The sequence below is a fragment of the Nannobrachium achirus genome (assembly GCF_963921795.1).
Source record: "Nannobrachium achirus genome assembly, chromosome: 13".
Lineage (NCBI taxonomy): Eukaryota > Metazoa > Chordata > Actinopteri > Myctophiformes > Myctophidae > Nannobrachium > Nannobrachium achirus.
Window position 1 is genome coordinate 48,353,268 of NC_137833.1, and position 12,421 is coordinate 48,365,688.

A 12,421-nucleotide genomic window follows, 5' to 3' on the forward strand; every position below is an offset into this window, starting at 1 on the left:
TCTCAGAGTTTCAGACCTGTTATAGGGTCCATTTGGAACCCCCTTTGAGAAGTGTTAAAGGAAACCACTAAAGAATCGGACCGTTACGAGTGAATCAATGAAATCCTAAAGAATCCCAGCCTCCTAGACCTAGACACAAGCTCTTGTTAATACTTGCCATTGGTATTGTCGCGAGCGAGTGAGAATATCTAAAAGGGCACTTTTGGTGAAAATACCGAAAATAGCAGACCTCCAAGCTCACAGCGCGTCGCAGCTATTTTCGGTGCTTGATACCACACTGAACTAAGCATGGATTTCTACACAGAGAGGGCAATTCTTATTCTTTCAACATAAGATGCTGCATTCAAGTTCAGGAGAGTTTGGACGAGGCAATTCTCTTGCTGCCTTCAGGTATGGCATGGAAAGGGGAACATTTGCATTTCTTTCACCATAGTAAAAACTGCATTCATGGCCTAAAGAGGGCACTTTTTTACTGACGGATAAAAGGTGCACACCAAACAGGTGCTCTGTGTGGTCATTGTTAAGGTGGATGCGATCCACAGCGGCCCCCTGCCGCCGCCTTTATGAAATTAATTTCTATTTGTGCCACAAATTGCAATCATCTCCACAGAAAAGCCGCAGGGCGGCCATGTTAATCACACCCTTTTAAATGGAGCACGATTAATGGTGAGACGGCCATCACCTGAAAATGCCGTTGTGCCAAAAAGGTGTCTGTTTTTACCACCGTGGTCCATTACATCAGTGGTCCTCAACCTTTTCAGGCCGCGACCCCCAAAATAATCAAATTTCACCCATTCATATTTTAACCTGATGAGTGAGAAAACAATGTTTCACATTAAGCTAATCATCTGGGGACCCCACAAAATAATTTGGAGACCCCCCTGGGGGTCCCGACCCACAGGTTGAGAACCACTGCATTACATGACACACCAGGGAATGACAGTAACAAAGTATATGTATGTACTCTATATCATTGGCAACGGGAAGAAACCTCTTATCTCCATATTTTAACATTTTGTGGTGTTTTCGTAAATTAACGCCCCGCTAACACAAAGTTTGGCATGGATAGGGGCAACGGTGACGGAGTTATGAGAAGGGGAACAGTGTGATGTGACGTGACGTGACAGACTGATTGACTGACAGCCGGTGGAGGTTTTGATAGTAACTGCGACCTGACGGTCGCAATCACGTACCCTACCCTTTCTACTAGACTGCATTTATTCAACAGCTTTAGTTACTAGTTGTGTCGCTTATTATTACAAAACAGTAATTAATAATGTTGTACTTCAAGCGACACGTTGTCAGTTTGTAGATCAGTTAATTTTGACAAATTGTATGTACTTCAATACTGTGGTATTGCTACTTTTACTCAAGTGGAAGAAACAAGTACTTCTCCTAACCACTGATTACATGACACACATGTGGAGGAGGGGTCACGAGGGGTCATCAGATACAGTGTATTACTTGTATCCGTGCAGACAATGGGCTGACCTCTTGGTTGCTCTTTTAAGCCCCTCTGTATTAAAGCTCAGCTGATGTACTGAGCTCTGCCTGGAACTTCATGCTGTGCTTTAAATACCAGTGGTTCTCAAACCTTTTAGTGCCAAGGACCCCCCAAATTAATATGGATTTGGCCGCGAACCCTGAAAATGTTGCCGATAGCAGTGGCGTCAGTTCAGCAAAAGCCAGCCATGTTGCCATACCCTAGCAACAGGCAAGATGAATTTATTTTAAGAAGTACATTTCATTTTTTTCCCGGCAGCTTTTTTTATGGCAGCTACCTTGCCATACCCAATTGACGCCTCTGACCAACGGCCCCCAGAAGAGAAGGTTTGAGTTCAAAATGTTAGCTTAAAAAAAAGATGGCACCAGTGTGAAGTGAGCTGTGCAAACACGGCACATAGCATATCTCCTTGTATGGGCCGTTCTGTCTGTGACGTTGGTTACTTTATGTTTATGAGCACTAATAAACACAAAGTGAAATGTAAAATACTGTATATTCAAAGATTTGCACACATTTTTCAACATTTCTGAATTGCCAAAGGTTAAATTGACGGTTATTATGATTGTGATACTACAGTGTATGTTAATTAAGTATAAAATGTGAGTACTTTTCCCACCACTGCAGCTACCTCTGGTTTAGCGTGGAAGTAGTCTGGTGTTGCCAGACAACTTTTCCACAACCTCTGAATGCTATAATAGAGCAGTATTTCTCAAACTTTCAAATGTCAAAGCCTCCCCATAACTCTGACAGTGTACATTTGTTACAGACTTGTATGGGTCAATTCACCCTTTGTCAAGTCCCGCCCGTTGTCCCACCACTCTTCACACCCATTGGTTGCTGTGTCTTGGTGGGACACTCGGTGGGACACTACATCCACTACCATTTTAAGGCAGTTGCTTTGTATTGTTATTCTGTGTTCAATTCTAATTTCAAACTTGGTTTCAGTAAAATGGAGGTGCTCAGTGGCAGTATAGTGACTCAGCATGTTTTTAAATGTTTTTATTTCTCCAAAAATTATGTTTTAGCTAATTCAACATAAAAAAGGCGGGACAAGGCAGATAGAGCCTGCTGGTTAGTCAGTCAGGGACCAACCAGAAGGCTAACAAAGGGTGAATTTAGACCCCCCCTAAAGGAACCCACAGAGTCCCTGGAATCCACGTTAAGCGCTGCTATAGAGTCTGGAACTAATGTACACCTCCCGAAAGCCCACAACAGAAGCTGTCGTCTCTTCATCATTTCCGTTCTTAACGTTTTATTTTTTCGCATTTCCATTTCTGATATTGTAAGCTCGAATATTGTTTTATTTATATGAGGACAACATTTGCGTGGCTGTAAAGACGTAACGGAAGCGGGGAGGAGGCGTCACATCTGCTTTATCCCCGGATGATTTTCAGAGCTTCCGTTGCGCACGCGCACGCAGGGGCGTCACAAGGGGTAGGAAAGTGGGACTGAGTTACCAGGGCCCAAGGTGGAGGGGCCCTAGTAACTTTAGCTATTGAAAAATAGCAGATATACAAGCTCACAGCGCGGCACCGAGTGCCGCACTGCGAGCTTGTAGATCTGCTATTTTTGAAAAGTCGTGAAAATGTGCGCAAATCTTTGAATATATGTATTTTTTAAGTGAACATTTGTAACACAAATTTTGCTTCTGGGGGGGTCCCTGGAACTAAATATTTTGAGATGGGGGGTCCTTCACGTGAAAAAGTTTGAGCGTCACTGACATGGAAACATAGGTTTCTTGGCACACATTTTCAAGATTTTTCAAAAATAGCAGATCTACAAGCTCGCAGCGCAGCACTCGGTGCCGCGCTGTGAGCTTGTATATCTGCTATTTTTCAATAGTTAACATTCATGGGGGGCCCGCAGTGAATCCTTGTACCCAGGGCCCAGAATTTGGTGTGACGCCCCTGCACGCGCGCACGCGTGTGTGCTTTACACTGCACTGCTTGAAGGGCTTTGAATAAAGTTGCTATATAAGTTGCTATATAAATGAATACCTTTTTTTATTATATATATATTTATATTTTGTCTTACTTCAACTGAAGTCATTGATGGGGAAAAAAATAGCAAAGTACATACTCAAGTACTGTACTTTTACTTTTATATTGTGGTATTGCTACTTTTGCAAGTCAAATAAATCTTGAGTACTTCTTCCCCCACTGAATGTGGGTTTGTGGAGCTGTTGTTATGTTGTTGTGCACTGCCGTCAACAAGGCACATCACTTGTTATTACCGTAAGTCTGGATTATTGTTTTCCACCTGCGTTAGTTTTCAATTCATTTTCATCACCGCTAAATCCCCTGGCAGGGTTTATTTAGGCTTAGCTTTTAGGCACCTCACCTTTCACAACAGCCGTGTGTGTGTGTGTGTGTGTGTGTGTGTGTGTGTATGTGTGTGTGTGTGTGTGTGTGTATGTGTGTGCGTGCGTGCGTGCATGCGTGCGTGCATGCGTGCGTGCGTGTGTGCGTGCGCTCACGAGAGTGAAGCGGTACTCAGAGCACTTAAGTAAAATTAACAATGCCACAATGTAAAAATATAAAAAGTTACAAGTAAAAGGCCAAGAATTCAAAATTAATGCTTGAGTAAATGAATTTAGTTGACATACAAAAGTAAAGTTAAATTGGGGTCAAGTGGTTAATGGTATGTTTTCTATTCACACAGTCTAAATCTGTGAACTACTGCTGCTAATACGAGTACAATATTTGCCTCTGAGATGTATTTTGTGGATTAGACTTTTGAAGTATCTGAAAAAAATGTCAATCCTGAAGTAGTGTGCCTGTGTGTGTGCGCGTGTCTGTCTGTCTGTCTGTCTGTCAGGAGGGGGCTGTTTTGGGGTTATGGAGATTAAAACACTTTAATAGCATTTTGGTCACAATGACACAGCTGTTTTGGCGAGAGTGACACGACAGGTTGAGGACACAGCATTCCACACGTTTGAAGGACTCGCTCCGTACCCAAGACGTACGTTCATCCAGGAAGTTTCTGACACTGCCTCTGGTGGAACCACCTCTCCCTTTCTGATCTTCCTGAAATACTAAGACGTAAAAGTAGAAAGAACGGGGAAAGAAAGAAGAAAATACATTTAAGAGAGAAAAGAAGAAAAACTAAAGAAAAGGAAAAAGAAAAAGAAAAGAAGAAAAAAGTTTACAAGAAGGAAAAACAAAACAAAAATATACACCAAGGAAACATCTCGTCTCCGGCACCGCTTTGGACGAACCGCCTCTCTCTTTTGGAAGGGAAAAAAGGACATTATGAGTTAATGAGCCGTTTAAGCCCTATTTAATCGAGTGAAACGAGCACATCAACACAAGGGGACAGCGTGTTGACGTCGGTATCAGAGTAGCAGACAGAATGATTCCTCCTAAGCTGCTGGTGCACGCATGCCGCCGGCCCAGCACCAGGTCCGTCACCGAGACTACGGAGACGTGGAGACCCAAGAAGTCGTGCGACGACCTGTTTCACAACGGCTACAGGGTGAGACAGGCAGAGCCACAGACAGGCAGCTACGAGTCTCTGTGGGGCTTTGTCTGCTTCCTGTCCAAATGGGGTAAGACCGGGTGGTTGTCAAAGTTTTCTTGGAGTCAGGGCCCACGTGAAAATCTAAAACCAATGTATTTATTGTATTGTGGCCCAATTCAGACTTCGTCGCGCAACGGTGTGTGACGCAACTACAAGCGGGCCGTCACAGTGAAATGCATTATGTGCATATGCATAGTGTGGTCAGATGTGGCTGTGGACAACCGGATCTCCGTAAACGCCTATATATGGGCATATCGGGTTTGTTTATGGTTATGTCTGCATCATAGTGACATGCCTATATATGGGCGTATCGGGTTGGTTTAGCCTATGGTTATGTCTATAAGACGTGGCCGTGGTCCACCGGCCGGCCCTACCTTAACCCAATTCCTTTTCTTTTTTTTCCTTTTTAAAGGAAGTACTCCAGTACTTGTAATTTGTGCTTTATTTACAAGTAATGTTTGACTGAGCAACTTTCACTGGTATAGTGTAGTAATATTTGACCAGGAGTATCTATCTATCTTTACATTGACTTGACCTTTTTTTACTTTGACTTCATCCACCACTGAGTATAATAATGTACAGTTGGCCACCGTCTACCAAGTCGTTGAGGAGCCTGAAAATAAGCAATGGCAGGACTTGTCTTTTTCTATCTCACACACACACACACACACACTTGTTCTGCAAGACCATTATGCTAATCCTTTAATGGAGTGCGGTAGTAGTACAGCGTGTGTGCGCCACTTTGTCCGTGGTGATTTAGTTTCTCATAATGTACACGCTTTCCCGAAGTCACTGCGTCTGTCCGTCCGTCCATCCGTCCGTCCGTCCGCCTGCACCAGAGCACCTCTCTATAAGCTGTCCCTTTTCTTATTATCCACGCCTCTGCTTTCTGCTGTCACTGCAAAGAGATGTGGGAATACGCCTCGATTAACACTGTGTGCTTCTTCTGCCCTTTCTGCATTTATGTCAATTTACATAATCTCTCTGTCTCTGTCTCTCTCTCTGTCTCTCTCTCTCTCTCTCTGTCTCTCTCTCTCCCCTCGCAGGTTTACGGTTCCTGAGAGCGTTGAGGTTGATACAGTTCTCAGAAATTCTACAGTTTTTGAATATCTTGAAAACGAGGTACAGTATGTTATACACAGTATATACAGTATGGATGGTGTTTGTGTTGCGAATCATCACAACAGCATTATGTACAGGTTGGTGGTTTGCATTTGTCACGACAACATGAATGGATGAGTATCGTCTCTGTCGGAAACCTCATTTGTCAATAACTGTAGAGTATCTGAGAACTGCATCATGAAAACGAACAGTTTTTGAATATCCTGAAAACCAGGTACAGTATATTATACACGGTATATCTCTGCTGTTGGGCCGAAACTTCCCAAGTGGAGTTGGGAGGTTTTGACCGAAGGGATTTTTACTACTTTTCATTGGTTCAATATAGGTGAGTCAATATAAGGTTTAACCCCCCCAAAAAAATGATACAAAAGGTTTTTTCAATGGATTCTGGTAGTCTTGCGTGTGCTAAATAACATACTCAAAATCTATTTTGAGTATGTTATTTAGCACACCCGATTGTATCAATGTTTTTGGGGGTTAAGCCATATTTTCTCTTGGATTGACTGAACTAATATTATTTTAACTAACACTAACACACAGTTGTAAAGGTTGTTCAATAGCACGTATTTATGAAAAAAATGAGTTGGCCAATCGGGTGGAGTTAGCTGGTTTGGCAGAAAGTGTGGAGTTAGGAGGTTTTGTCCCAAGCAATTGTTACTACTTTCCATTGGTTCAATATCATTTTAACCAACACTCAGCTGTAAAGGGTGTTCCATAGCCCTGATTTATGCCAAAAAAATCTAAAACCTCAAAAATGGAGTTGAGAGGTTTTGGCCAGACAGTGACGATATGCAGTATGGATGGTGTTGAATTTTGTGAATCATCAACAAATCATCACATCACAACATTATGTAGAGGTTGGTGGTTTGTATTTATCATGACAACATAATGAATATCGTCTCTGTCGGAAACCTCATTATGTCCAAAACGGTTAGTTTTCATGAATCAAATTAAAAAAGAAAAAATGCCAAAGTAGCAGATCCACAAGCTCAAAACCCGTCGCTTTGCGCAGTGTTTTGAGCTTGTGGATCTGCTACTTTTGATGCTTTGTATGATATAGTAGGGAGTTAATTTACGAGAAATCACACCTGTACATGGTATTAAAACATGACACGCGTGCATATCTCCCTGTTTGGGCGTTACAATGTAGGCATTTAGCAGACGCTGTTAATCCAGAGCGACTTACAAAAAGCAAGCTAATATGCATCAATATATGAAATGCATAGAAATTGTAATCTAAGAAAAAGAACGTAGGTAGACAAAGCACCCATTCAGTAAAAACTGAAAAGGGTGCTTATAACTGAAAAACCTAAACAATGCTACCTAACTTACATGTACAGTATGGCCATTGAGGGTGCTAGGGTAAGTGCTATGGGTTAAGGTGGAGTCTGAAGAGGTGAGTCTTCAGACCACGGCAGAAGCTAGGGAGTGCAGTCTGCTCTTCTAAGTGCGACAGGGAGTTTATTCCACAGTTTGGGGGCCAGGAGGGCGAATTGTCTTGGGACGAGTGGATTTTTGTCCTGGGTTTTTTAGCGAGGGTTCTGTCAGCATCCTTCTTGTGTTATGCCTTCTGTCCACGACAGCTCATTAGATAATTTTAACCCATTTAGGCCTAGGATTATTGACTGCTTTAACTATTGAAAAATAGCAGATATACAAGCTCACAGCGCGGCACCGAGTGCCGCGATGCGAGCTTGTAGACCTGCTATTTTTGAAAAATCATGATTTTTCTTTGCAAGTCTTTGAATATATCTATTTAAAAGCAAACATTTGTGACTCAAATATTTACTTCTGGGGGGTCCCTGGAACAACATATTTTGAGATGGGGGTCCGTGGCTAAATACCTGTAATTTTGGGGGTCCTTGACATGAAAAAGTTTGAGAACTACTGATTTAGAGGAAGGATTTAGAAGTCGGGTCAAAGATATTCAAAGACTTGCACACATTTTCACGATTTTTCAAAAATAGCAGATCTACAAGCTCGCAGCGCGGCACTCGGTGCCGCGCAGTGAGCTTGTATATCTGCTATTTTTCTAAAGTTAAAGCATGCTATAATGGTTAAAGTGGTTAAAATCTAACGCGACTCGGGCGCGTTCCAGGTATTTGAGAGTTAAATGAGCTAAAGTACATGTATTGTTCAATGTTGTCTCTGATATTAATAATAATGTTATTGATCCTGTTGTACACAGCAATTCCATCAAGCTGGTGAACCTGTGTTCCATCTTCATAAGCACATGGCTAACAGCTGCTGGATTCATACATCTGGTAAGTGGACAGATGCTATGCTAGACACAACGTGCCCCAGCTTAGAGTTAGAACTCTAAAGCTGGACTGTGATATAGGCCCTATATATATATATATATATATATATATATATACCTGTGTATATATATATATATATATATATATATATATATATATATATATATTTTTGGCAAGTCTTTGAATATATCTTTTTGAAAGTGAACATTTGTAACTCAAATATTTGAGTGGGGGGGTCCCTGATACAATATTTTGAGATGGGGGGGGGGTCCCTGGAACAACATATTTTGAGTTGGGGGTCCGTGGCTAAATACATGTAGTTTTGGGGGTCCTTGGCATGAAACATTTTGAGAACCACTGACAGAAACATGGTTAAAAAAAAACAAAAAAACTTAGAAGGATTTAGAAGACACATGGAATCGGGTCAAAATATTCAAAGATTTGCACACATTTTCAAGATTTTTCAAAAATAGCAGATCTACAAGCTCGCAGCGCGGCACTCGGTGCCGCGCTGTGAGCTTGTATATCTGCTATTTTTTTATATTTAAAGCATAAAATATTGCGTAGTAATGTGTTCAGGCCTAAAAAAGACTTTGAAATCTTACATTCGTACTGTAGCATCAAACTGCAGGATTGTAAAAACAATTCTATTCAGATTCTCGGGTTTGCGCCGAAAGGAGCTTCTTGCGTCGTTTCACGTGACCACATGTGGGAAGCAGCTTGCAGTTAGATGACTCAACATTTTCAGGCCAAGGACCCCTTAGCTGAGAGAGAGAGAGATGAAGCAGGGACCCCCTCTACATATTGTGTCAATGTGTGATGCAGATTTTCATCGATTCGATAGGTAGATTCATATATTTGTTTGACAGCACTGTCATCAGTCTATGTTGGATTCGTGTTGGATTTTTTCTGACATTTAACGACTTAAATCGTTGATACTTAGTAAACCTGACCTTTCACTCTGTACTTGGTCTGCTCTTTTTACTGCTCTTTCTGCTCGTTCTGCGGTGAGAAAAGGCTTGTAGAAAAAACGTGTAGATCTGCTATTTTTGGCGAAAGTTCTCCTCTAAATAGGGATGGGTTCAAGTTGTTCAAGTTTATGGGTTCAAGTTGTTAATTTAAAATAATTATCCTATCACACAAAGATTTGGCGGCCAACCGCAAGTAACTCTGAGGACCCCCTATAGGGGTCCCCGACAGCGCCGGTGGGCCGTATACGCAGACTACGCAGACTGCGTAAGGCCCCCGCCGACCAAAAAGGCCCCCACCGCCCCCTCCTCAGCAGAAAAGAACTAGTGCTGCATGGTTAATCGTTTTCAAACCGAAATCGCGATGTGAAATCTCGCGATTAGCGAATCGCAAAGTCTCTGCGAAGTAGTAGTAGCATTTGTTTTGCACAAAAAACATTCATTGGCCCCAGAAAACGCCCACAAAAGGTGATGACTCATCACTTTTCGTCACTAAACTATCGTTTTCTGGGGGTATTTTTAGCCCAAGAAATGTTTTTTGTGCAAAACAAATGCTTGCAATGGATTCAGCATCATGACAAACCCCTGGTTAAACCCCTCACATCCTACTTAAAGCAGACTTTCTTTCTGGGTATTTTCCTCCTATATAGAAAGTTGATGGGAGCCCAACTTGATTTGGCCGCTGTGGGTATTTGCCCTGAGCAGATCAGGGTAGATTTTTTATCCTGGCTAGTTGACCTAATTTCCTGTCAGAATCAGTTGAAAAACTAAATAATACAATTTTGTCCAACCTGAGTATATTCTTTTCCTAGATTTACTAGACTATAGGGATACTGGGGTTCAAGTGGTTAAACATCAAGAATACATTTATTTTCAATCAGTTCTGATGGAAACCAATATTTCTCTGAAACATAGCCTACCATATATCTCAGGTGTAAAGATGTGCATATTTACATCGCTTGATATGATGTAAGATTCTAAAAATGAACGGTGTAATTCACGGGTGCCGTGGATGAAAAGGTTATTTACAGGGGTGCCCTGAATCAAAAAAGTTTGAAAACCCCTGGGCTAGACTAATGCAGAGTCATGGCGGAATAATGTAATAATTCTAGTTTAGCTCTATTCCCTGGACGTTTGTACTGTGGTCGATCACTTGACGTCACAGCCTGTAACAGGTGCTATATCGGAGAGCAGGGTTTAACTTCCTGTATGTCGTTTATTCACTGAGGTTTGAGAGGTCGTTTGTAAGGAAAGCTTTTATTACACAGAACTTTGGCCCAAACGTTATTCGTCTTGCTCAGTGTGTACGGATTATAGGCTAATTACAGTAAGCTAACCTGGAACAGCTGATATTTGTGCCTACTGTGGCGGAAAAAAATATTCAAATGTTTTACCTAAGTAAAAGTATCAATACTGTAATGTAGAAATACTATGTTACAAGTTGATTAAAAATGTACTAGAGTAAAAGTACAAAAGTATTGGTATCAAAATGTAATTCAGGTACCAAAAGTAGAACGTACTCATTATGCAGAATGTCCTATTTCACACATTTCAAGTGTATAAAATGTAAGCTCACAATTCGTTGCATCGCAAGCTTGTAGATCGTCTATTTTCAAATGGCCAAAATGTATATGTATATGGCTGAAGTGGTTAGTGTATGTTTTGTAATAATCAGTATCTACAAAGTAACTAGTAACTAAAGTTTTCAATTTCAAATAAAAGTAGTGGAGTAAAAGTACAATGTTTGGCTCCGAGATGTAGTGGAGTAGAAGTAAAAGTATTGGAAATTGGAAATACTCAAGTAAAGTACAAATACCTCAACATTTTACTTTAGTACAGTACTTAACTAAACGTACTTAATTACTTTAAACCACTGTGTGCCTATCTGTACTGTAGCACTGCATTTGCACAGCAGTAAAATGAGGTCAGACACACAATGTGATCTTGGTAATAAATAAAGGTAATACAATAGCTACAGTAATACAGGCAGTATTAATTGTCTAATGTTAGGCATTTCATCTCAGTTACTCTTTTAAGACGGGTGGTAAAAATGTGTCCTATTTTTCCCCCTAGTGTTTCACGAGATGACACAGAATAGAGGGTATGCGCGTGACATCACTGTTGCTGGAAGTTATGTGGGAACACGCCTACTGAGTGGCAAAAAACGAATTTCTGCCATTGGCAGCCCATACATCCAAACAGTCCTATCTGATTGTATTAAACAAAGTTAACTCACCAACATTGCGGCTGTACTGAAAGCTTGAATGATCCTCTTTCTATCTACAAAGTTTTTGTTTCATAAAAAAAACACACCATAGGCATGTTATGAGCTACTTTCTGTCAAGACATTCTGTGCAGGTTTTTATTTTTCCAAGTGTCCAAGTGTTTCTACAACACAACATCTTGCTGCCTCCTGCATTATATGTGCAAATCCGAAACAGGTGGTATGCAGGGCCTTTGAGTGATTTGCAACTAGCACTTTCAAACTCCAATGCTCCATGCTGCTCAATGTTTTGCCACTCAGTCTAGACTAGGGGGGCGGGTCCCAGTGGACGTGCATATACCCTCTATAACCAAATTAGCCATTGTAAACATCGGTTATCGAACATGACAGCAGTGTTGACATTTGTTATCCGTAACGGCCAGAAATGTCACAACGGTGCATCCCTACATTATAGTTTTGGAACTAATTCAATATTTCTCAGCAAATAGTGAACAAACAAAAAAAATATGAATATGTGAATTATGTATGTGTTGTTATGCGAGCCTGAGGTTTTTAGAAGTGTCCTGCTTTTGAGCTGTTAATCAATCCCATATACCGGAATGACTCTTTAGGCATACAAAAAGGCTTCCATTTCATGACATGAAGAAGTCTGTTAAGTAGGAACATCTTTGAATAAATGTCACACAATGACTTTACATCAACATTGTAACATTTCAGAGGCACCAGACGGTTAGATAGGCCATACTCCTCCACATTAAAAAAGAAATACACAGTGGATCACCTCCATCTCCCCTGGGTGACGTCTCACAAACACTCTTTTTAA

The 12,421-nt window shown here is 41.2% G+C and overlaps 1 protein-coding gene across 1 annotated transcript in view; it reads left to right on the forward strand.

Moving 5' to 3' along the window:
• Window positions 1–12,421, forward strand: part of LOC308296468 (calcium-activated potassium channel subunit alpha-1a) — a gene marked incomplete at both ends in the record, with an annotated part of 305,715 nt that overhangs the window by 162,241 nt on the left and 131,053 nt on the right. The window contains 2 exons of the mRNA XM_080739756.1: window positions 6,070–6,145; window positions 8,334–8,409. Coding sequence (XP_080595882.1) covers window positions 6,070–6,145; window positions 8,334–8,409 — 152 coding nt within the window. The remainder of the gene's footprint in view (window positions 1–6,069; window positions 6,146–8,333; window positions 8,410–12,421) is intronic.